The sequence below is a fragment of the Lepidochelys kempii genome, chromosome 5, assembly GCF_965140285.1.
Source record: "Lepidochelys kempii isolate rLepKem1 chromosome 5, rLepKem1.hap1, whole genome shotgun sequence".
NCBI classification, from domain to species: Eukaryota; Metazoa; Chordata; order Testudines; family Cheloniidae; genus Lepidochelys; species Lepidochelys kempii.
The window spans coordinates 32,360,320-32,385,871 of record NC_136384.1 but is presented as its reverse complement, the minus strand read 5'-3'; the positions used below and the strand labels follow the sequence as shown (position 1 = coordinate 32,385,871).

The window sequence follows — 25,552 nt, the reverse complement described above, 5'->3', positions numbered from 1 at the left end:
ACAATGTTATAACTGTTACAAAGCTGAATAAAAGGAGGCTTAAATAGCAATAGAAAGCAAGTGCAGTAAAAAGTGAATAGAGAAAATATTTGGCCTTAGTGATCTTTTGGCAGTATTTACAATATATACATATTATTAAATATTTGTAATAACTCTAAGGCACCATAGGTTAAATAGCAGGCTGCAATACTATTTTGTGCACAGAATTCAAGAAAGTTATTGGAAGAAAAGGCTGTATAATTAAAAAGAAACATAGGCATATTTTAATGTTTATGTAAAGGAGTAGCTGTATTTTTTAAACTCAAAAGGTACAGTAATTATTGGGTGAATTTAAAAAATATTTTTAGAACATTAAATTATGCTGAATGCCTGTGTATGAGAATTCTATTTTTACTGACTTGCTGGTAAATGTTTAATGAAATCTATTCTTCAACAGTTTTTCATACTCTAGATATGTTTTGTCTAAAAACTACTTGGTTTTTTTGTTCTACAAAAATGTATACTTAATATATCATACTGTATACAAAATCTCAATGCAATGTTTAATGGGTAGTAATATACATCACTGCTGCACTGGCAGACTAAAATTTAGCAGGAATAAACTGCCAAAAGGTTTTCGTATTCAGTCTACCACACGAAAATGACAGCTCTGTGCATTTTATTCCATTTGGTTTCATCAGTGGGTGTTGCTTCAGCTAGTGAACATAAAGCTAAAGCACATAGGTTGCAAAAAGAGCAAAATACTTAGAAACCCAAAACTTCCAAAGCAATATCCCAAGACTCAACCAACTGAACAAAACCTTCATAAATAGAACTCTCCATTATTTACCAGCATTAATTGAAGCACAAATTTCCTTACAGTAATGAACACTACAAGTGGTGAAACTAATTATAGTTACAACCATGGCAGAGGAGACTGGAGATTTTTTTAGTTACTTTTTAGTCCTACATGTGATATTCTAACTGCTTTCAAATAGAAGACCTTGTTTAGTTAATAAGTTTGCCTTTCATCTTGAGGTAGTGTTTGTAATGAAGAAATTCAGCAGGACATCAGATTAACACCTCAATTCTGCAGATAAAGTATCAAAGGATCCTAAGTGCCCAAAGAGACAACCTGAAACCTAGTCTATTCTAGTTAGGTTTTACAGTGCCCCTCTTACAAGGATGTACAATAACCATGACTGTGGTCTTCAATCAGGAGGAGGCAGTTCTAACGGCTCACTCATGTTAACTGATGAAGGATGCCCAGGTTCTTTAACAGGGACTTGAATTTATAACCTCTCCTTAATCTCATTAACCATCAAGATTGCTGTTGACTTCACTGTGTTACCAATAACGAAATTAAACACAAGCTTAGCCCTGCTAATATCCATCCAGATTTACTGATTTAAAGATGCACAGAATTCTACATGATGGTCTCATTTGCAATGGGCCTTTGCTTCATAAGCTCTTTTAAAATTTACTGTAACAACAAGGCATGACTAACACATAAAACAACATTCATATTTGTTCATCAAAGGCCCACTCCTAAGAGGGGTTGAGGGGGCTCAGCACCTTGAATGGGGTGTTCAACACATTGCAGGATCAGACCCCTCCAAGCCTACATGTTATTTGAAAATGCTAAGATTACCAGAGAGCTTTTAGTCGTGCACATTTACCTCCTTGACAAAATTTCATGACAACTACTTTTTCTTGCTTGACTTAAATTTTCTTGAGCCAAGAAACAAAAATCCATTAAAATGAATTTAATGCTTAGGTCATTTTTATATTTATTAATTAAATTTTTAAATAGAGAACTTCTTCACATGTATTCAATTGCTTCTCTTCCCCTACTTTGTACTCAGGAACAACCATGGAAAAAGCTAATTATTTCAGTGGTAAAAATTGTTTACAAATGTAGCTCCCTTGACCTAAGCAGAAAGTCTTCCTTTTGAAATTATCTTATATTTTTAACAATGAAAGAAAGTATAATCTTAGCATTGTTCATCAGATTCACTTTTAGTACCAACAGCTATAACATTAAAATCATACAGCATCAGTAAACAGTTTTTCAAGGGTTTCAGAAAAAAATACAAGTGTAAAAAAATATGGAGTCATTGATGGTGTTCCCATAAAACATTTGGAAGCAGATTGTCAGACAAACTGGCCATTAAATTAAGAGTTACCGAACCAGAGTCTCAGATCGTGTAAACAGGTGTAGATATGTTGAGGAAAATAGAGCTACACTGTTTACATCAGCTAAGGAGACAGCCCACAGTGCTTAATCCCTTGAATGCAAAATTCCTGGCTGAATTTAGGAGAAGTTTAAAAAAATATTTTTCCTGTCTTGGTGTAAAAGTATTGATACCAAAATTGGATCCTGTGATGAACACTTTATTATTGTGGTGAAATATTATTAGTTTAATTTTAGTTCCACTGCAACCCCCTATTTCTGGGGGCTACAACTTGGTGTCACATCATGTAGACGGAGGTTAGTGGTTCCCTGTCCCAAGACCCCACATAGAACTCTCCATAGGGTAGGGACCTTCACAAGAGTAGGCACGGAGACTGGGTAGTGCCGTTACATAGGGTCATGGCCAGGGGAATAACACATTGTCTCCCACTGAAACCATGGACATTTGCCAGGAAAGTTAATACAGACTGGAGCTACATTCCCTTTCCTGGGAAACATCATCTGTGGAGGACATACCCCTTTATGGGGGGGTTGCAGGGACAGCCATGGCCAGCAGATGTGTCTGATTGCACAGCTCCATTTGAGCTATACTGCTAGGGGGCTGGAAATGCCAGAACTCCATAGGCGCACAAGGCCTTTGTGCAGATGGCCTTGGCCTTTTCAGATCCCCTGAGATCCACATAGATCTCAAGGGATCTGTAGGGCTTCAGAGAGGGCAACTTCCACCCCCTAGATGGAATCATCAGGGAGAAATCCCGCAAAAGGAACCTCACAGAGAGTTTTCTACCTATTAGGGGTCTCCCTGGGGCTTTACTATGGGAGGGGACATGCTGACTGTGCCAATATTCTCTTTAAAGGAAGTAACTGAGGACGCTTTTCCATTCATAGATATGATAGCACTCAAAAAATATTTTCCTGTCCAAAAAAAAAAGACTAAGTTACTGGGTTTCCAAATGAGTTTCAATTTAATTCTACCACTATTCATAATGTGGGGGTTTCCCCTTGTTCTGCCTTCCAGGACCTGGACCCTACAAGGCCGACTGATTTCAGTGGGAGTTGTGGGCTCTCATGAGGTGATCACTGCATTGCAGGCTCAGGTTCCTGATCATGAACATGAAGACTTCAGAACTTATTTGCTTCCTCGGGGATAATTAACAGCACTTCTTATCGAATTAGGCGCATTGCAGAGATAAAAAAAAATAATGCTGGTAAGAGAAATGGCACACTGTCAGAGCTTGATTCTGCCATATGGTCAGTGTTCTCAAGTCCCACTGAAATCAATAGGAAGTCACAGCACCTTTTCAGGACGTTGCAGGATCAGGCCCTTACTCCTTTCAAAGTTACTGTTAACACTTAGTTTGTATGCACGAGGCTTTAAAAAAATTACTATCCACCTAAACAAGTAGAAGTTCAACCACAGTAACAGTAATGAAGCAATGGGGGGAAGGGAAGACCTGCAAAAACAAAATCAAAGGGGTTAAGATTGACAATTCAAGACCACACACTGTCTTTAAGGTCCACATGCTCCTCTCCTGTGCCACAGCCCACACATGGGAATGAGCAAATGGAAAAACTCCACGGTTCCTTTGGAGTCACTCAGCACTAACACAGTCTCTCAAGTCTCGCAGGTGTCTCCAAGGGGCAGAGGGCACCAGTGGGAAGGTGAATGGAGGGCTGAGAGGAGATTCCATAGGAATCCCAGTCCCCATCCCAATGATGAGTGCACCATGCGGCTCAGAGAGACTCCTTTAGGTGACACTAGAAAAAGAATGATTCGGCCGCTGGTGTGGAGAGGAGGACAGAATCAGTGAAGTTGCTGGGACCCAAAACTTGGGGACCGGAAAGAGCTGACTCCAGGAAGGAATTTGATTCCCTTCCTCCTGAAAGCTGCCCTGCAGCACCGCACTGTACATTATATCATACGAGTGTCTTTGTTTGCATGTAGGACCGTGCCTGTTTACACATATAGTACTCTGCATACTGCTCACCCAACTGTATGTTCTCCCCCAGGCTGTCCCCATCTCTCTGTTCCTAAGCTCGGTGCTACTCTGCACCCTACCAGTACTCTGTGTTCTCCACACACTGTTCCCTCTATGGTCTGTACTACTCTGTTCCCCACCAGTGTTGTCTCCCCCGCCACAGTGTCTGTTCCTATGCTCTGTGCAACTCCGTATCCCACTAATGCTCTATGTTCTCCCACACTGTATTTGTGTATATCTCCCACACTCTCTCTGTCCCTCTTGGTGGTGACCTGTGCTTTGTGCAACTTCCCATGCTCCACGTTGCGTCCCTCAAGTACTCTTCTCGCAGTATTTTGGATCCCCTGGCGTCCACATCATGCTTTGTGTTCCCATACAACATCCTGGTTACCCTTCCATGTTCTATGCCATCCCCAAGTGTTTGACCACACCCCCAACAATGTTTTGTATCCCCTGGTAAGTGTACCCCCAGTGTTCTCTGTCCCCTTGTGCCCCCAGCACTGTTTCCCCACAGATCATATGTACTTCCAAGTGTCCTCTGTTCGGTTGTGTCCGCACTCTCTTAGGGGCTGGTCTCACCAACAGAGGGTGCCTATTGAGAGAGATGTAAGTAGGTGAAGTTTATATCCTGCCACATGCTCCAGGCTTGAGGAAAGGAGACATTTCCCTTCACTTTCAGTGAATGTACCCTGCAACTGAGAAGCTGGACTTTTTCCTTTGTCTTCCCCGCTGGCTAAGTCTGGCAGCACCTCTGCTTTCAGTTGGTAAGACAAGTCTTACCATTGGCTCATCAGTTGTTAAGCAGCCTCCGAGGCGAAGAGAAGAGAGTGCCAGACTTAGCCAGCAGGGGAGGCAATGGAAAGAGTCCAGCTCTCTCAGAGTCAGTAAGGACTCCCTACTGGGGATATGAGACCCAAAGAGAGGAGACACACTGGGACAGAGGACACTGCGATGTACATACGTTGAGAGTGGTGGAAACAGTGCTGTGACTAGAACTACTGTCCCTTTACCTCCTTTGCTTTTACTTGGTCACAGGCTTAAACCTGTAGTTAGGAGTTCGGGAGATTCTGGGAAAAGGACGAGGAAAAGACACTTTTGTTACATCCTGCCTGAAAGATGGAGAAATGTTCCCTCTTCCCCCCAATAGTTGTAGCATCTATGGGTACTCCTTATGTGGCTGGCACAAGAGGTCCACTATGCACGCTGAATTTCACTCACTGCTCTAGTTACTCTCTGTTTCCCCAGAGCAGGATTTAGGCTGTGAATCTGCTGTAACTGGGGGGAGGGAGAAGTATGTCACTTAGAGCACCTCTGACCCCCTCTTGGCCCCACCTATTTGTTGCACATCCCATATTTGAGGAGGCCCCCTGAAATGGTGGGCCATCATTCCACTTAGCCACTGCAGGACTCCTCTGTGGACTTGTTCCCTGCTGCATAGTTCCCCTCAGTTTTTCTAGGTACAGCATTTCATCACATGTTCTATGTTTCACCATACTGTTGAGCTCAGCCTCCTCCCAGTTCAGCCATACATGTATATATAGCAGGATGAACTAAGGAAGAATGGTCAGTCCAGATTTCCAGCCTCAATTCTACTTTCCTTGCATTTGTGCAGTCAGACCCTTCACGCTACCTAACTGCTCCATGTAGATGGATCAACTCCAGAAATCATCCTTGGTGCAAGATGTTAAACTGCGCTGCAGTGCCACAGGTTATTAGTGGTGTCTCCAGAGATGGCCTGGTTCCAAGGAGGCCCGTTAGAGAACTTTACTTTTATTCTAGATAACTTCAATTTTATCCTTTTGAGTGAGGATTATTTTGTGATACAGGGAAACAGGAGTGATGAGGCAAGAAGCAGAGTAACTTGGAATAACAAAAGACTTCCAACAATAAATCTCTAACCCCTAATATCTCTGTACATTATACAATTATTTAGATGACTTATGCTCTGTTTAAAGAAACAAGCACACACTGGGGTCTTCCTAATAACCATCATGTTAATAACAGTACAGGCCACTTCTGGAGGACTCAAGGTGTGATCTTCTATGGTAATTTTTGTGCCTATCTTCTCCCTTTCCAAGGCTGCAAGGGAGTAAGTGGAGATGTACAGAGCGGGATCTGAAATGTTGTCAAAAGGGAAGGGCATGATCCTGCAAGATGACTTCAGTGAGAGCTGAGGGCAATTAGCACTTCATAGGAGGTGCTTAGCACCTTTTAGGACTGGTCCCTGGTCCCTAAAGTGTGCTGCCAACATGCTCATACTCTGGTAACCATTTTATTTTTAACACTTGTAATTCCTAAATCATAAAGATTTAACAGATTTGCTTTGTTTCCTTAGGGATGAATTAATAGTATTTCACCAAAGGGAACTCAAGAGTCGTTCTGACATGTTTGTAACATGAAAGGTATTGCTATTTCTTCCTAATCGGACAATCAACTGAAATATATATAGGTCTTGATTTAGCCAGGTACTTAAGCACATGTCTTAATGTTAATCACAAGAGCAATGCCACTGAAAACACCTAAGTACCTTGCTAAACTGAGGTGATAGGTCATTGTAAAAACTGGTTTACAAATGGCTTCGCTACAAATTCACTTCTCAGCCCCTGGAACTCTGGTTAGCTCAGCTTGCATCTTTTAAATAATAACTTAACTGTTTACTGAATGGTATAGTTTCTTTTAAGAGAATGAAGAAGACTAGACACACACCATCAATGTAGTTATATTTCTCTTGGCAATAACTGAATACTGCAAAAATGTTTTCTTCTTTTAACTTTTTTTACTCTACATTCTAGCTGCATTTGCGTACAGTAAAATGAATCTATGATATTGTAAGTAACCAACCTCTTCAATTTGACATGTTCCAGAAACCATTTTTACGGTGTATTAAAATATGTGAATATTCTTATTGCAAAGTGTCCTGTATAATGCAGGTTCTCCGCTACAAAATCTTCTCTCGCTTATATTTCAGTCATTCTAAATTTAAAATACCAGTATACAGTACTAAAATGGTCCAATTAAAGAGTTTAATATAAAAATATCAGCACAAAACTCCTTTTTAAATTGTTTATTGTGAGCAACCCAAATGTCTCTTAAATTGCTATTAGTTGTAGTATATTAATGGACTTTGTACCCCTATAATTGCTAATTCATACCATTTCAGGTATTTCAATGAGATAAGAAATACTAAGTAAGAAAAAAGGAAGTATTCAAAGGGTTAATTTGTTTAGTAGTAGCAGTAGTATTAATAATAATAATAATAATAAATTAGTTTTTCACATCTTCTTCAGTTCAAAATCCAGCTTTGAGACTGAGGAAGGCTTCCAAATCACATCAATTAAATAAGAGTGGTCCTTTTACCCAGTAGCAGTTTGATTACCAATGACTCGAAGAATCTCTTTGTGAATGCCTGTTTCTTGTGTATTTATACTTGTATCACCCACTTGGCCATCTTCATAACTAAAAAAGTACAGACAAAAAATAAAATTGTAATCCACTCTTTATTCACTATGCAATGACATCAGTGCTATATACTTTACAATGCTCCTTATTTCAACACTAAGCCATGAATATTACGTGGCGAGTGTAAACTCCAGAAGTGTGAAGCTGTTTGATGGCAGGATTTGCCCTTTCACAGAAGAGGCCTAGGGTTTCAACCAGCAAAACTGAAGTCCAGCAGGACCTGCTAGGGCTGCACTACTGCCTACCTCTGGCTCACTGTAAGCCGTTGGAAGCATATCAGCTGCGGGAGCTCAGATGCAAAGGGCTTCCTTTCATTACCATCACTGGCTCTTGGGAACCTCCTGGAGCGGAGTGTTATGAAACCATGTGTAAGTTACTGCACTCTCCATCTGCAGTAACTGATTCTTTGTCTAAACTGGGGATTTGTTCTGATATCAGTCACTTTTGGTCAGTCACAGGGTACATCTACAGTGAAATAAAAGACCCTGGCTGTGGCTGGCCCCGGGTCAGCTGATGCAGGCTCATGGGGCTCAGGCTGGGGGGATAACAATTGATGTGTAGATGTTTGGGCTCAGGCTGAAGCTGGGCCCTGGGACCTTCCCCAGCTCGTGGGGTCCCAGAGTTTGGGCTCCAGGTCAAGCCCAAATGTCTACATGGCAATTATATAGCCCCGCAGGCTAAGCCCTGCAAGCCCAAGTCAGCTGACCTAGGCCAGCTGCAAGTGTTTACCTACTGTGTAGACATACCCTTAGGGATCTGTACCTGTGCAAGTTTCAACTGCGGACATGGTAAACCAGTGCAGCTTACTCCTCCTTAGAACAGGGATAACAGGCACTGATGTAAAACACAGTTTTACCCTGTCTATACTCGGTGTATACATTGGTACACAAATACCAGTGAGTGGCCACCAATCAGGGCAAATCCCCAGTAAAGACAACTCCATATTTACTGCAAATTTGAAATAGAGGAGGCTCTGGGTGGGTCCAGGGGTCCAGCTGGGTGGCCTTCTTTGCAGGATGAGGGCCTATGTCGATATATAGTAGTCTCTTAATGAATCAAATGTGATAAAAGGAAACATCTGTTTTACAGCTAGAGTACAACTTAAAGATAAATCTTTTTATCCCTATTTTTGACTTCCTTGGCTTTTCAGAAGTACACTCTAGGAGGGTTGTTTTTTGGTCTCAGGTCAATACAGCGATACACTTACTATAGTGTGACATATTCATATAGAGTGGGAACATCCTATAGCCCTTCACCCATTGTTCTCTTTTTTGCTTATTATAACAAAAGGTAAAAGTAAAATAATCTATTGTCATTGATCTTGCAGACATTTCCTTAAAAAAATCAATTCTTGAAAAATTGTTCGGAAGACTTTATTTTTGGTCTCTTAAAGTTGTTGCAAAAAAACTGAAGAAAACATGGCAAAACAATTTAGGAAATATACAAGTAGAATTTTAAAGCTAAAAAGACGTATTGTACTTACACAAAGAAGAATCTTGTACACACATGATCAGTGTTGGGAACTACCCATATCTCCCCATGTTTGTGCAGATCAGGTGAGGTTATCACTACAAGGAGAGAACAAACACTGAGCAGTGAAAACATCTCTGGAAAACATCATTTAAAAATATCTATGCTTCCACACATTTTAAATAAATTGTGGGAATGTCTGTCGCCTTGTCTAGAACCTTGGAGTTGGCTGAACCTAGGAGTTAGGAGATCAGCTTAATTCTCGCTAACAATGGACACTCCAGTGGTATAGGGTACTGTGGGCCAATTAATCAAACTTTGGCACACAGAAAATTTATGTTTGATGACGAATGGGTGAAAAGTAAAATATAAAAGAAAAAGCTGGGAAATGGGTCATTGATTATTTAGTATTATGCTTCTTCAAATGCTGCTAGAACCCTCCACCTCCCCCCCCTCCTCCCATGTCAGGAATCAGGGCCTGCAGCAGAGCCAATCTCTGGGCAACTTAATGAGCACAGCTGGTCTGAAGTAGGTTGCCTGACTGGCTTGGCTACACCACCTGATCGACTGGAATGGTAACAGGTCAGTTCTTAAGCCCAGCAACAGCAGTTCAGTGGCTGCTCTAAGCATTTTCCCATGATAGCTCCTGCCTTGGACCTAGCCCTACTCCTGCCTGGCTTCGCTCCAGGTAACCTGGTCCTGACCATCAGCTCCGACGTCTGGCTCCGTCTCTGACCTTGGCTCTGGCCTCTGACTTCTGCTTTAACCACTGGAATTGGCTTCTGCTCTAACCACTAGACACAACCACCCATGTTCCAGTCACTGACACACATATAGAGGGAATTATGAATCTGGAGAATTAGGTACCACTTCTCTAGGAAACAACTACATATTAGATCACAGATTTTTTTTTTAAACCATGAAGATAATGATCAGAAATAAGGTTTTCTGGGTAGAGTCCATTTTTGAATACAAACCATGTTGTTCTGAAGATCTTCCATAAACGCACTTGAACACTATTGTAAATAAATGCATGTGTACATAGCTTTACAATCTGCTGTGTGAGGTTTAACTCTTACCTCCTTCTCTTTTTTTCATTTTAAGTCAACATAAATGTTTGCCTCTTGCAACTCATAAACACTGGATGTTTTTTCTTTTATGACTGATTTTTTCATGAGTTATTAAATCTTACGAACTCCCTCTCTCTACTCTTCCCTTCCTTGAGATGGATTTTTGCTGATCAAAAGTATATTTTGGCAAATTGTACATTAAAATATGCCAGAGAAACAAGACCTATGATAAGTGAAATAGTTTTGCACATTCATTTCTATCCTTTTAATACCATTTACACTTGGAAAAGTATGTTTGGGATATTTAGATTTTTGTTTTTAAATTATTAGAAATGTAAAGACAAATTCTAGTTTCAGAATAGGTCTGTTCCCAGGAATTCTAGAACGACATTAGAACATAATTGGTACAGTAATGGATTACATTTAAAAAAATGTCATTTAAAGGCTTCATATATGTGTAGAATTTGCACATGCAATTTTAGAGGCTGAGATAAGGTCCCTTTAAAAAATTGTCTTAAATTGTATCATCTTGAAAATTATTCTCCTTTCAAACAGTGCTAAAATACTTTTATAGCTGAGATGAAATCCTTACCTTCCTTTACCTGCTGTCAAAACAGATACATATTTGCTAGACCTTTTAAAAATGGTCAGGTCTTTTGAGAGTGACTATAGTCATACAGATTGGACATAACTATATGGATTTTTAAGCACAAGCAGAGAATAGAAATCAATTCATGTGTAGTGGTTACAAGAAGAAGAGATTATTTGCCTGAGCTGTCAGAACTGGGCTGAGAATTCAGATTAGGGAGATGTTCTTTATGAGTCTTGGATGCTCAAACCATTAACATACAACTTGCTGAGGTTCTTTACCAACCCTAGCTATGTGGTTAAAATTTGGGAGACTGAAAGGATGGTGACCAGTCACTTCCTACACATGATGAGCCCACCTTATTAATGGCCCTAGGTATGCTTGGGGAATGGGTATTGTGGGGGCAATGGGGGGATGGGGCTGCATTGAGACTTAAGACCCATAAATTATGTAGGCATCTGCACACCTGCCAATGTTGTCTTATTAAAAAAACCTAACTTCAATTAAAGTTTGTATTAATTTGCATTTTACAAATTCAAACAGGTACAGTGCTGAGAAAGAAATTGGTTTTGAAGGGATTTTCAGCTTACCTTCACATAAGGCTATGCATTTTAAATTACGGCTTTGCAAAAATTGGGATTGCTGTCCTTTTTTCTGTGACTGAGAGATAAAAATGTGGGAAAATTAATTAAAATAGTAAAAGGAAACACAGGTAAAAATGTAACAAGAGTATTGTTTTAAATAGTTTATTTACTGATATAGTCTCGCTGGACACATTTGCATTATTGGGTTAAAAATGCAATAGTGGCAATTTCATAGAATCATAGAATATCAGGGTCAGAAGGGAGCTCAGGAGGTCATCTAGTCCAACCCCCTGCTCAAAGCAGGACCAATCCCCAACTCCCCAGATCCCTAAATGGCCCCCTCAAGGATTGAACTCACAACCCTGGGTTTAGCAACTACTTTATCCAATAGCAAGGTGTCCACTTCATTAGCAATTTGAGGGCTGGATAATATAGGTGGGAGAATCACATTATCAATGAGAAACAAGCTAATAAAAGGAGTAAAATGATAGTCAAATCCTGTTGCCCTGGGGTTTTCAGAAGAAACCTACATGAGGAGACCAGAATCCTCCAATCTGGCTGGGTGCAGGCCACAGAGAACCAGTGTAGCCATCACTCCAGTTCATGAGCTGTATGACTATCTATATCTGCCATATCACTTCTCTCCTCATTGGTATCAATGGGATGGAATCCTTTCATCATGTAACAGCTGGGTACAGTACAATGGCTCTGTAGAACATTAGCTATAGTAGCATGTATTGCTTTACATGGGAGTTTGGCTAGTGCAGGGGTTCTCAAACTTCATTGCATCGCGACCCCCTTCTGACACAAAAAATTACTTCACGGCCCCGGGGGGGGACAGAACCCTGAGCCCGCCGAGCCCCACTGCCCCAGATGGTGGTGGTGTGGGGGCAAAGCCCAAGCCTCACTGCTCTGGGCAGGCGGGCCAAAGGTGAAGCTCAAGGGTTTCAGCCTCAGGCAGAGGGCCTGCAACCTGAGCCCCGCCGCCCACAGCTGAAGCCCTCTGGCTTTGGCTTCAGCCCTGGGCCCAAGCAAGTCTAAGCCAGCTCAGGTGACCCCATTCAAAGGGGGTCCTGACCCACTTTGGGGTCCCGACCCACAGTTTGAAAACTGCTGGGCTAGTGGATAAATGTAGTCATGGTCTCTTTGGCCAAACCCTGTTACTTTATGCCTTTGGTCTCTGAGCTGCTATGGAATATGGTGACATGACCTACAGACGATACAGAATTCCTCTGAATGGCTTCCCCACAGCATTTCCCTCCTGTAGCGAGGAACCATGCCGGTATGCATATACTTGTTAAGAGAGATGGGTGTAGAATTTCCTCCTAAGGATTTAGCCATCTGTAAGCCCAATGCCCATCTATAAATAACAGCTATTAGTTTACCTTTGATCAACAGAAACTTACCAGCTTAGAGTTTAGAAACTATCACAAAGAAAATCTGTAGTGTGCTATGAATGGAACTCTAGAGGGTTACACACTAATTTTATAGCATTACCCATTCTAAATCCATACTGCACACTAATTTAGTAAAGACTCCAGAGTTCACAGGCAGAGGTTTGCCAGGAGTGATACTGAATTAAAGAATCAATCAGCATTTCTTCCCTATTTTTTTTTCAAATAGTTCTTCTTATGAAAGGAAATCCACATTTGCTGCAGTATAATCTGTAAATTGCTACTACCAGCAATTGGATTATATTTGATCATTACAATGTCTTTGGATACTGCTGTTTGTGTTCAATAAAAGAGAACTGTTGACTTTCCAAAGAAGGAATATTAATTCCTTCACAGTTACAAACCCAATATGCCTTCCAGATATACCGTTTGATATACTACTGTACCTGTAATGCATTACTGCCTTTACTGTTCGAAGCAGGTTCATCCTTAGCTGACACCTTCTGCTGCTTCTTATTCATCCCTAAAGACATTAAAATTACTTCAGGTTTACTGGTGTGTAAAGCATTGTAAGTATAAGATATACATGGAGAGTGAAAGCAGATATTGGAGTGGGGTCAGATTCCTCCGCAAAGCATCCTAAAATTCTTGTTCTCTGTCGCATCCCATGCTACCACCAGTCTGACTCAGTCCCAAGAGCCACACATTTGCACGACAGTTCCAATGCCTTTAAAATAGCCAAAGTACTTTTAAGTAGGTGCAACAGCAGTTACACATGAGCTTAAATTCCACTGAATTCAGTTTAAGAATGTGCTCAAGCATTTTGCTGAAAAGGGATGGACTTCAGTTTAAAGTTAATCAAGCTTTGCTGCTTGTGGTGTGCTATTGGAAAAATAATTAGAATGAGTCCACAGAAGATTTTAATTTAATATTTCATCTTCAATATTTTATTTATTTTTTATTATATTAGATGCTATTTTATTTTGGAAATCATGCCACTCTCCTAACTCCAGGACATTTAACACCTTTATTATTATTTATATTACAATAGCATCAAGGATCTTAGTCATGGACCAGGAACCGATTGTGCAAGGCGCTGTAAAAACACAGAACAAAAAGATGGTACTTTATGCTACTGTATCCTGTCCTTTATTCCTACATGGTCCAATCCAGCAGTGCACCTTAGCATGTACCTAACTTTAAGCATATGAGTAGTCCTATTGACTTAAATGGGAGTACTCTTCAGATTGAAGTTAAGCACACACTTAAGTGCTTTTTCTGGATTGGGTCCTATATGCCTATGCATACGTATATTGCATATAAATATATTTGCATGCTGTGGCCAAGCTCTTTAAAAACAGAAGTGTAAAAGCAGGCTCCCAAGTCCACATTTAGGCTCCTTTCCAAAGTAATGGATACCAGTTGCCAAATTCTTCAATGGGAGGTCCTGGCTGCTCAGCACCCTTGAAAATCAGGGCATGTATTTAAGACCATAAATGGGAATTTAGGAGCCTATTTTTTGCATACAGGAGCTCCTGTTTTTGTAAATGCTGGCCTAAGATAGAAAGAGACAAAATTACTACAATGATTAAAACAATGAAGCAGGTAAAAAAAAATCAGCAAATTAAAATATCTCTTTACATTCACCCCTCTTTAGAGTGATTTATAAATATCACCTGAGTAACCAAATGATATGCTTGACAGTGGACTAAGGTAGATCCCAATTCCAAACATTGCACCATGGAGCTGAAAAAGAATGTAAAAAAGGCTTAACATTAATTTGATAGTTTTACGAAGGAAATCAACATGGCACATGATCTAAACTGATCTGGATAATTATTTGCCCTCCCACCAATACAGTATCTGATATTAAATTATGTACAAAATAAGTCCTAAGAAAACTTGTGGCAAATATTATACAAACTCTTCTGTATCAAGCTAAAATACTCCTGCATACCCTGAAGACCATTTTTATGGCAGACCATTCCAATTGCCTGCAGATAAAGGAGTTTGCCCCAGTTTATAGCTGTAAAATAGTGTTTTCTATTTTTAGATCTACTGGTGGTAAAGGAAATTCTTCTCCATATTCTGAAGTTATAGATGTATTTGTGTTGAGATTTAACACTGCAAACCATGAACAAATCAATGTCCTGCATGTTATCAGCAAACACAATGATAAACAATCAAAAAAAGTTAGGTTAAATCTGAAATGTAACCCTTGATCCTGAAAACAATTATGCGTCTGCATGGCTTTATTCATAATACATGTTTGCAGTATCAGGCCCACAGTTTGTATAATTTTTAAATTAGGTAAATAAATAAATGATCGCTGTTAGATTTATTCCAGAAGTCAGTGATGCTTTTGCCTAATTCATGTTTTTAAACAGGGTTTCCAAGAGCACCTGGTAGAAATATAGAGACAGAGTCTGCAAATGTGAATAACTTTAGTGACTTCAGAGGAACTGCTCAGGTCCTTATTAAGGTGCAGCCAAGAGCTTAAGTAGGGAGTGCTGTCATTCTTCCCAACTTTCTCTCTTCCCTCTTTTCCACTGATGTCTCTTTTCCCTCCCTCCCTATTGTACTGTCTCTCTCTTCTGTCCACTCTGTTACCTTTGCACTCTTTATCTGTATTCACTGAATCCTTTTGTTTTATTTCCCCTCTTCTGAACTGCTCTCTGTTAATTTTCTCTCTCCTCTTAGCTTGCTCCATTCAGTTACCTCACTCTCATTCTCCTCCATGACTCAGTCCTTATGATGCTCTCTTTAGCAGTACTGAACAACACCTCCCAGATGGAAGAGGAAGCCCTCCATCTGGTACTTCCTCTTCCACTGAAGGTGCTGCTGTGCACAGCCTCAGTGTGAATCCCTAACCTTGCTGAAGTCAATGGGAGTTTAGCTATTGACTTCACTGGGGCCAGGATTTCACCATCAGTGCTTCAGAAGGACCAGTGGAACAACTGATTACTGTGAAAGAAGGGAGGATATAATTGCACCATTTAGTTTTTGATTGCCAAGATGGCCACCTCAACTGCCTCTCCCCAAAAGTGCCCTATGTTTAATATGTAACCTTGTACCTATGGGTCAGATAAGAACCCTTGTATCTATTATTTACCTGCAGCCTTGTATTGGAAGCAACAACTAAGCCATTCCTCAGGATGGAGTGCCAGTTTTCAATGTGTGAACCACTTAAAAATAAAGTGGAAAGAAGGAAAATAAGTAGCGTTTCAAGACACCCAGAATTAAATTTACCATTTTCTCTAAAACAATGTATTTGCAATTGAAAACCTCTAACTCTTAGAATATCTGTGTTTTTCTTTACACATATTTTCAGATGATGAAAGCACAATAAGAACTGTTAGCATTATTTTTACTAATTCCTTTTTCATACTTACTGAAATGCAAAGGTACTTCCATACAGATTTTTAGCAGCTCTGAAATTGGATTCTTTGGCTGGTGGACTGCTGAGAAGGAGGAACTGATGGGGAGTGTGCATAAACTTCAGTTGCTATAAAATATAACAGCACACAAGTGAAAAGATGCTAATGAACATGAACCTGTTGTGTTTTCAGAATTAAGTTTTTCTAAGATATTGTGCTGGTTCACGCAATATACTATTACTCCTCAAGTCAGATATGAAATAATTTGAAGCCAGTTTCATTATAATAGCTTGTATTTCCAATCAAATTATAAAAATACCGCCCAGTTTATGAAGTATATGAAAGTGCGTGACATACACGACAACCTAAGATAACCCATGCTGACACCACTGAAATAACTGAATTGAGTAATATATCCATGGTGTTTTGATCAGAATGGTGTGATGCTGGTAGACTAAGTATTAGCTCATGCCAAATCTCCAGGTCTCACTGAACACTTACAAAAGCAAACTGGAAATAGGAATAGTTACTGAGGCCTGGTATACACTACAGGGTTAGGTCGAATTTAGCTGCATTAGGTTGATTTAAAAATGACTGCATCCACACAACCAATCCCATTCCATCAACCTAAAGGGCTCTTAAAATCGACTTCTGTACTCCTCCCCGAAGAGGGGAGCAGCGCTAAAATCGACCTTGCTGGGTTGAATTTCATAGAATCATAGAATATCAGGGTTGGAAGGGACCCCAGAAGGTCATCTAGTCCAACCCCCTGCTCGAAGCAGGACCAATTCCCAGTTAAATCATCCCAGCCAGGGCTTTGTCAAGCCTGACCTTAAAAACCTCTAAGGAAGGAGATTCTACCACCTCCCTAGGTAACGCATTCCAGTGTTTCACCACCCTCTTAGTGAAAAAGTTTTTCCTAATATCCAATCTAAACCTCCCCCACTGCAACTTGAGACCATTACTCCTCATTCTGTCATCTGCTACCATTGAGAACAGTCTAGAGCCATCCTCTTTGGAACCCCCTTTTAGGTAGTTGAAAGCAGCTATCAAATCCCCCCTCATTCTTCTCTTCTGCAGGCTAAACAATCCCAGCTCCCTCAGCCTCTCCTCATAACTCATGTGTTCCAGTCCCCTAATCATTTTTGTTGCCCTTCGCTGGACTCTCTCCAATTTATCCACATCCTTCTTGAAGTGTGGGGCCCAAAACTGGACACAGTACTCCAGATGAGGCCTCACCAATGTCGAATAGAGGGGAACGATCACGTCCCTCGATCTGCTCGCTATGCCCCTACTTATACATCCCAAAATGCCATTGGCCTTCTTGGCAACAAGGGCACACTGCTGACTCATATCCAGCTTCTCGTCCACTGTCACCCCTAGGTCCTTTTCTGCAGAACTGCTGCCTAGCCATTCGGTCCCTAGTCTGTAGCTGTGCATTGGGTTCTTCCGTCCTAAGTGCAGGACCCCGCACTTATCCTTATTGAACCTCATCAGATTTCTTTTGGCCCAATCCTCCAATTTGTCTAGGTCCTTCTGTATCCTATCCCTCCCCTCCAGTGTATCTACCACTCCTCCCAGTTTAGTATCATCCGCAAATTTGCTGAGAGTGCAATCCACACCATCCTCCAGATCATTTATGAAGATATTGAACAAAACCGGCCCCAGGACCGACCCTTGGGGCACTCCACTTGATACCGGCTGCCAACTAGACATGGAGCCATTGATCACTACCCGTTGAGCCCGACAATCTAGCCAGCTTTCTACCCACCTTATAGTGCATTCATCCAGCCCATACTTCCTTAACTTGCTGACAAGAATACTGTGGGAGACCGTGTCAAAAGCTTTTCTAAAGTCAAGAAACAATACATCCACTGCTTTCCCTTCATCCACAGAACCAGTAAGCTCATCATAAAAGGCTATTAGATTAGTCAGGCATGACCTTCCCTTGGTGAATCCATGCTGGCTGTTCCTGATCACTTTCCTCTCATGCAAGTGCTTCAGGATTGATTCTTTGAGGACCTGCTCCATGATTTTTCCAGGGACTGAGGTGATCCTGTAGTTCCCAGGATCCTCCTTCTTCCCTTTTTTAAAGATTGGCACTACATTAGCCTTTTTCCAGTCATCCGGGACTTCCCCGGTTCACCACGAGTTTTCAAAGATAATGGCCAATGGCTCTGCAATCACAGCCGCCAATTCCTTCAGCACTCTTGGATGCAACTCGTCCGGCCCCATGGACTTGTGCACGTCCAGCTTTTCTAAATAGTCCCTAACCACCTCTATCTCCACAGAGGGCTGGCCATCTCTTCCCCATTTTGTGATGCCCAGCGCAGCAGTCTGGGAGCTGACCTTGTTAGTGAAAACAGAGGCAAAAAAAGCATTGAGTACATTAGCTTTTTCCACATCCTCTGTCACTAGGTTGCCTCCCTCATTCAGTAAGGGGCCCACACATTCCTTGGCTTTCTTCTTGTTGCCAACATACCTGAAGAAACCCTTCTTGTTACTCTTAACATCTCTGGCTAGCTGCAGCTCCAGGTGCGATTTGGCCCTCCTGATATCATTCCTACATGCCCGAGCAATATTTTTATACTCTTCCCTGGTCATATGTCCAACCTTCCACTTCTTGTAAGCTTCTTTTTTATGTTTAAGATCCGCTAGGATTTCACCATTAAGCCAAGCTGGTCGCCTGCCATATTTACTATTCTTTCGACTCATTGGGATGGTTTGTCCCTGTAACCTCAACAGGGATTCCTTGAAATACAGCCAGCTCTCCTGGACTCCTTTCCCCTTCAAGTTAGTCCCCCAGGGGATCCTGGCCATCCGTTCCCTGAGGGAGTCAAAGTCTGCTTTCCTGAAGTCCAGGGTCCGTATCCTGCTGCTTACCTTTCTTCCCTGTGTCAGGATCCTGAACTCAACCAACTCATGGTCACTGCCTCCCAGATTCCCATCCACTTTTGCTTCCCCCACTAATTCTACCCGGTTTGTGAGCAGCAGGTCAAGAAAAGCGCCCCCCCTAGTTGGCTCCTCTAGCACTTGCGCCAGGAAATTGTCCCCTACACTTTCCAAAAACTTCCTGGATTTGGGGTAATTTGGGGTAGTGTGGACGCAAATCAATGGTATTGGCCTCCAGGAGCTATCCCAGAGTGCTCCATTGTGACCGCTCTGGACAGGACTTTGAACTCCGATGCACTAGCCAGGTACAGAGGAAAAGCCCCGGGAACTTTTAAATTTAATTTCCTATTTGGTCAGTGTGGCAAACTCAGCAGCACAGGTGACCATGCAATCCCCCCAGAATTGTAGAGAGTAGAATGTTTCTAAGTTCCCCCTATCATCTCCGTCCCTGAGGTTACCACAGATTAGAAGGCGAAAAAACCACATTCGTGATGACATGTTTTCCGAGCTCTTGCAGTCCTCCCTCACTGATAGGGCACAGCTTAATGCATGGAGGCATTCAGTGGCAGAGGCCAGGAAAGAATTAAGTGAGTGTGAAGAGTGGAGGCAGGACGAGATACTGAGGCTAATGGGAGAGCAAACAGACATGATGAAGCGTCTGTTGGAGCTGCAGGAAAGCCAACAAGAGCACAGACCCCCGCTGCATCCACTGTATAACTGCCTACCGCTCCGGGCACCCAGCCACTCCACTCCAGAGGATGGCCCAAGCAACAGAAGGCTGTCATTCAAACAGTTTGATTTTTTGTATGGCTACAATAAGCAATGTGGCCTTGTCCTTCCCTCCTTCCCCACCCCACCCGGGCTACCTTGTCTGTTATCTGATATTTTTTTTATTAATAAAGAACGAATGCATGGTTTCAAACCAATAGTGACTTTATTTCGAAGGGGGGAGGGTGGTTGGCTTACAGCAAATTAAAATCAACAAAGGGGGCGGGTTTGCATTAAGGAGGAACACGCACAACTGTCACACCGAAGCCTGGCCAGTCATGAAACTGGTTTTCAAAGCCTCTCTGATGCGCAGCGCGCCTTGCTGCACTCTTCTAATTGCCGTGGTGTCTGGCTGATCAAAATTGGACGCCAGGCGATTTGCCTCAACCTCCCACCCCGCCATAACCGTCTCCCCCTTACTCTCACAGATATTATGGCGCACACAGCAAGCAGCAATAACAATGGGAATGTTGGTTGCGCGGTGGTCTGACCTAGTCAGCACACAGCGCCAACGAGCTTTTAAACGTCGAAAGGCACATTCTACCACCATTCTGCACTTGCTCCGCCTATAGTTGAATGGCTCCTTACTACTGTCCAGGCTTCATGAGCCATGGGAGCAAGGGGTAGGGTGGGGTAGGTTTGACCGTGAGGTGCTGCTGGCTGGGAGAGCAGCCTGAGGCAGAAGCCTCCAGCTCGCATGATATTCCAGGACTGAATCTCCATGAGATGAAACTTAAAGAAGAGAATGACCGGGAGTCTCTGGCTCCCATTCGGTGCTCTAAGAGGAGAATAGCCATGTCTGTCCAGGCGCCACTGATCAACCTCACCAAGGTCTGCCACGACCACCCAGGAGACATACAACGGCTATCAGTCCTACTGCACCATCTGCCGTGAAGGCAAGGTGCTGCTGCTGTGTAGCAATGCAGTACCGTGTCTGCCAGCAGCACGCAGGAGATGTATGGTGACGGTGGGCTGAGCGGGCTCCATGCTTGCCATGTTATGGCGTCTGCATGGGTAACCCACGAAAAAAGGCGCAAAATGATTGTCTGCGTTGCTTTCATGGAGGGAGCGAGGGCGGGGGGCCTGACAACATGTACCCAAAACCACCTGCGACAATGTTTTTGCCCCATCAGGCATTGGGAGTTTAACCCAGAATTCCAATGGGCAGCAGAGACTGTGGGAACTGTGGGATAGCTACCCACAGTGCACCACTCTGTAAGTTGATGCCAGCCACAGTAGTGAGGACGTACTCCACCGACTTAATGCGCTAAGTGTGGACATATGCAATCGACATATAAAATCGGTTTCTAAAAATCGACTTCTATAAAATCGACCTAATTTCGTAGCTTAGACATACCCTAAATCAAAAAGCCCATGGGCATCTCTTATTGTAATAGTACATGAAAAGTATACAACCATGAGCTTTTGTGTGGATTTTAGAAAGCTAAATGCTATCACCCAACCTGACCCATACCCCACAAACTGAATAGAGGACTTACTGAATCTATTGGCTGGTGCAAAATTCATAAGCACACTGTATTTAACTTGTGGATACTGGCAAATTCCTTTAGATGCTGATGCCCAAGAAAAACCCACTTTTATAATGGAGTTTGGCCTATATGAGTTTAAGGCTATGCCTTTTGGATTAGTAAATGCAGGAACCACATTTCAGAGGCTTGTCAATGAAGTGCTGCAGGGGTTACAAATCTTTGCCAGGCCCTATATAGATGACTTGGGTATTTTCAGTAGCTCCTGGCAAGACCATTTAAACCATGTAGGAATTGTGTTACAAAGTCTGAGAGAAGTCAACCTCAAAGTCAAGGTCTCCAAATGCAAGATGGGGGCTGCTGAAGTATCCTACCTAGGACACAGAGTGGTAAGTGGGTTGGTTTTAAAGGTAGAAGTTATTCAGAGTTGGCCTGCTTATTGAACAAGAAGCAGGCCCAATTCTTTATTGGCCTGGTGAACTATTACTGGAGGTTTGTAAAATTACATTGTGGCCCTCATAAGAGACCTTACAAAAAGAAGGAAATCAGACCAGGTGGTAAGGACAGAGGCTGTGAGATAGGCTTCCAGAAAAGAAGCTTTGTCTAAAGAGGCTGTTTTGGTCAACTCTGATTTCAGAAAACAATTTGTGCTGTGTACTGACACTTCTAAAACTGGGTTAAGTGCAGTACTGATGCAGGATGGGGTGGGGAACAAGAGGCATCCCATTACCTACTTAAGCAAAAACTGACCCCCACTGAACAAAACTATGCTCTCCCTGAGAAAGAATGCTATGCCACTGTCTGGGCAGTTAAGCAACCTAAACCTTATTTGTCTTTATAGTTTATGTTTATATGAAATGTTTATAAAAAAATTAAGGTTTTGAATGATCACACCCCTTTGACGTTGCTGCACCGAGCTAAGGGGATGATTCTAGATTAGTTGGAGTTTAGCCCTACAGGAATTTGACATAGAAATAATTCATATGAAAGAGAAGGAAAATGTAGTGGTTGATGCCTTATCAGGAATGAGGGGAAGTGCGAGGTAGCCGGAGATTTTTGCCTGAGCAGTATCTGTAAGGGTGTCAGTGGCGCCCCTTGAGCGCTGTGCCCATGTGTCGGTATATCCGGTGCTGCCAGCCCTACGCCCTTTCAGTTCCTTCTTGACGGCATCTCCAACAGAGGGGCAGCTGGGCGGGTAATGGAATGGACATAAGCAACGCATCTCGAAGAACAAGAGTTACAAGGTAGGTAACTGCTTTTTCTTGTTCAAGTGCTTACTCATGTCAATTCCATTCTAGGTGACTCACAAGCAGGGTCAATGGAGGTGGGCTTGGATTTCATGGTCTTACAGCGCGCAGCACTGCTCTGCCGAAGCCAGCATCACCCTGGGCCTGCTGGGTAAGTGCATAATGGGACGTAAATGTGTGGACAGTTGACCAGGTAGCAGCTCTACAGATCTCTTGGATCGGCACCTGAGCCAGATGATGCTTGAGCTCTAGTTGAGTGTGCCTTGACTATTGCCGGTGGAGGCACTTTCGCCAGTTCATAGCTGTAGCGGATGCAGGCCATGATCCAGAATGAAGTCCTTTGAGCAGATACTGGATGACCTTTCATCCTGTCTGCCACCACAACGAACAGCTGCACTGACTTGTGAAATGGCTTTGTCCTTGTTAGGATATAGATATTCATGCCTGTCTGTGAAGGCCTATGCTCTTAAGAATTTAGGTGTATTCATATCAACGTAGCTAGTTATAGAGGTATAAAAGAAAGAATCAAAATCACTGTCTGCCAGTGTAAGGGCCTTCTCTTACTGTGACAGTCTGAGGCCCTGTTCTTAGGCTAAGATCTTGGCTAAGCAGCAGAGGCAGTCATAAGCTGGGAAGTGAACGGTCACATCCTTATATTCCAAACTAGTCATGTTGAAATAAGGTGCTATTGGGCTGTTAGGAATACAATCCTGTCTTGATAATGCCTATCACCGCCAGAGAAAAGGAAGTGCCTAGAAAATGTAAAAGGAAACTTAGTTTGATAGCATCCTGTCTGGCAAGAACTCACTTATCAATAGCTGGGATGTGAAATCCTCATTTCTGTGTTGTTCTATCATTGTAGTTCCCATTTCCCATTGTTTGTCTGTATAATCTCTGTCTGGTTCTGTGATTGTTTCTGTCTGCTGTATAATTAATTTTGCTGGGTGTAAACTAATTAAGGTGGTGGGATATAATTGGTTAAATAATCATGTTACAATATGCTAGGTTAGTTAAATTTCAGTAAAATGATTGGTTAAGGTACAGCTAAGCAAAACTCAAGTTTTACTATATAGTCTGCAATCAGGAAGTGTGTGTGTGTGGGGGGAATGGGAACAGGGAATGAGGGTGTGGAAATTGGCATCATGTTTTGCTAAGGGGGGGAAATGGGAACAGGGACACAGGTAAGGCTATGTGGTGTCGTAGCTGGGAAAGGGGACACTAAGGAAGGAAACTGGAATCATGCTTGCTGGAAGTTCACCCCAATAAACATTGAATTGTTTGCACCTTTGGACTTCGGGTATCGTTGCTCTCTGTTCATGCGAGAAGGACCAGGGAAGTGAGTGGGTGAAGGAATAAGCCCCCTAACAGTCCTGTTGATGTAGAAGGCCAGCGCTCCTCCTCCAATTTCTTCAGGAAGAAGACAGGTAAGTATGTCCTGTCTGGTAGGAACCTGGGAAACTACCTTGGGCAGGAATGTTGGCTGCGGCTGCAGCTGGACCTTATCCTTATAGAAGAATGCATAGGGCAGTTCTGAAGTAAGCACGCTGATCTCAGACACCCTGCATGCGGACATTACCGCAACCAGGAACAAAATCTTCCACAAGAGAAGGAGAACAGAGCAGGAAGCCAGAGGTTCAAAAGGAGGCCCCTTGAGGCTCAACAGCATGAGAGGGAGGGATACAGTCCTGGATGTGAGGGTAGAGACACTGCAGACCTTTCAAAAAACAGACCGTCATGTCATGAGCGAAGACCGACTTGCCTTGGAAAAGAGGGTGGAAAGTCGAAACAGCAGCCATGTGGATCCTGATTGATAACAGGGACAAGCCCTGGATCTTGAGGTGTGGAAGATAATCCAGGATCACCTGCAGCGAGGCCTGGATACATCGTTCTGAAGCCCAGCATGTGAACCTTTTCCACTTAGCCAGGTAAGTCGTTCTTCTGCTATCCAACAAGAGCTGTTGAACCTGGGCTGAACATTCCCGCTTCTCCGCATTCAGCCATGCAGTAGCCATGCTATCAACTGCAACACCGCCAGGTTCAGGTGCAGAAGACTGCCACGGTTTGGGGATAGCAGGTCCAGCCAGAGAGGCAGTTGCAGTGGGGCAGCTACCGAAAGGTCCAGCAGGGTGCCAAACCAGTGTTGGCGAGGCCACTCGGAGGCTATCAGGATAATCTTTACCCTGTCCTGTTTGGTCTTCACAAAGACTCTGTGGATCAATGGCACTGGCGGGAAGGCGTATATCAGTGCCCCCGACCACTGGAGCAGGAAAGTGTCTAACAGTGAACCCCTGTCCATCCTCCAGAGTGAACAGAACACAAGGCATTTCCTGTTCTGACGGTATGCGAACAAGTCCACCTGGGGAGTTCCCCACTTCCGGAAGATAATAATGACCGCCTCTGGATGGAGTGACCACTCTTGGCGAGATGAAAAGGTCCTGCTGAGGTGATCCAAGATGTTCCTGGTTCCAGTCAGGTGCGCTGCTATCAGATGAATGGCATGCCGCACAGAAAAATGCCAAAGGCAGAGAGCTTCTTGACAAAGGGCCGAAGATCTAGCACCGCCCTGCCTGTTGATAAAATACATCACAGCTGTATTGTCTGTCAGGACCTGCATCACCTTGCCCTTCAGGTGGGGCAAGAAAGCCTGGCAGGCCAGGCAAACTGCTCTGAGCTCCCTGACGTTGATGTGGAGGGCCAGAATGTCCCGCAACCAGGGGCCCTGGGTGCTCAGCTGGCCCAGGTAGGCTCCCCAGCCCAGGTCCAAAGCATCAGAGACCAGGGTAAGCAATGGGAACGGGGTTGCGAAGGGGACTCTCTCCAACACTGACCTGGGGTCCAACCATCAATCCAGGGATGATCTGATGCGGTCTGGCACCCTGACTACCCGGTCTAGGTTGTGTCTCTTGGGGACGTAGACCGACACAAGCCACACTTGCAGAGGCTGGAGATGGACCTGAGCATGGCTGACCACGTATGTATATGCGGCCATGTGGTCCAACGCCAGCTGAGACATGGTGAGTAGGTGGTTCTTTACATGGGAGATCAGGTCCGACATGGCCCGAA

The 25,552-nt window shown here is 43.0% G+C and overlaps 1 protein-coding gene across 2 annotated transcripts in view; it reads right to left on the bottom strand.

Moving 5' to 3' along the window:
- Positions 1–4: 4 nt before the first annotated feature.
- PARP8 (poly(ADP-ribose) polymerase family member 8) overlaps positions 5–25,552 on the bottom strand; it is a 166,657-nt gene continuing 141,109 nt past the window's right edge. For both annotated transcript variants that reach the window (XM_073343909.2, XM_073343910.2), the window contains exons 20-26: positions 16,111–16,223; positions 15,831–15,903; positions 14,395–14,464; positions 13,165–13,241; positions 11,331–11,400; positions 9,095–9,179; positions 5–7,608 (exon numbers count right to left, since the gene is read on the bottom strand). In XM_073343909.2, coding sequence (XP_073200010.2) covers positions 7,506–7,608; positions 9,095–9,179; positions 11,331–11,400; positions 13,165–13,241; positions 14,395–14,464; positions 15,831–15,903; positions 16,111–16,223 — 591 coding nt within the window. In that variant the 3' untranslated portion in view covers positions 5–7,505. The remainder of the gene's footprint in view (positions 7,609–9,094; positions 9,180–11,330; positions 11,401–13,164; positions 13,242–14,394; positions 14,465–15,830; positions 15,904–16,110; positions 16,224–25,552) is intronic.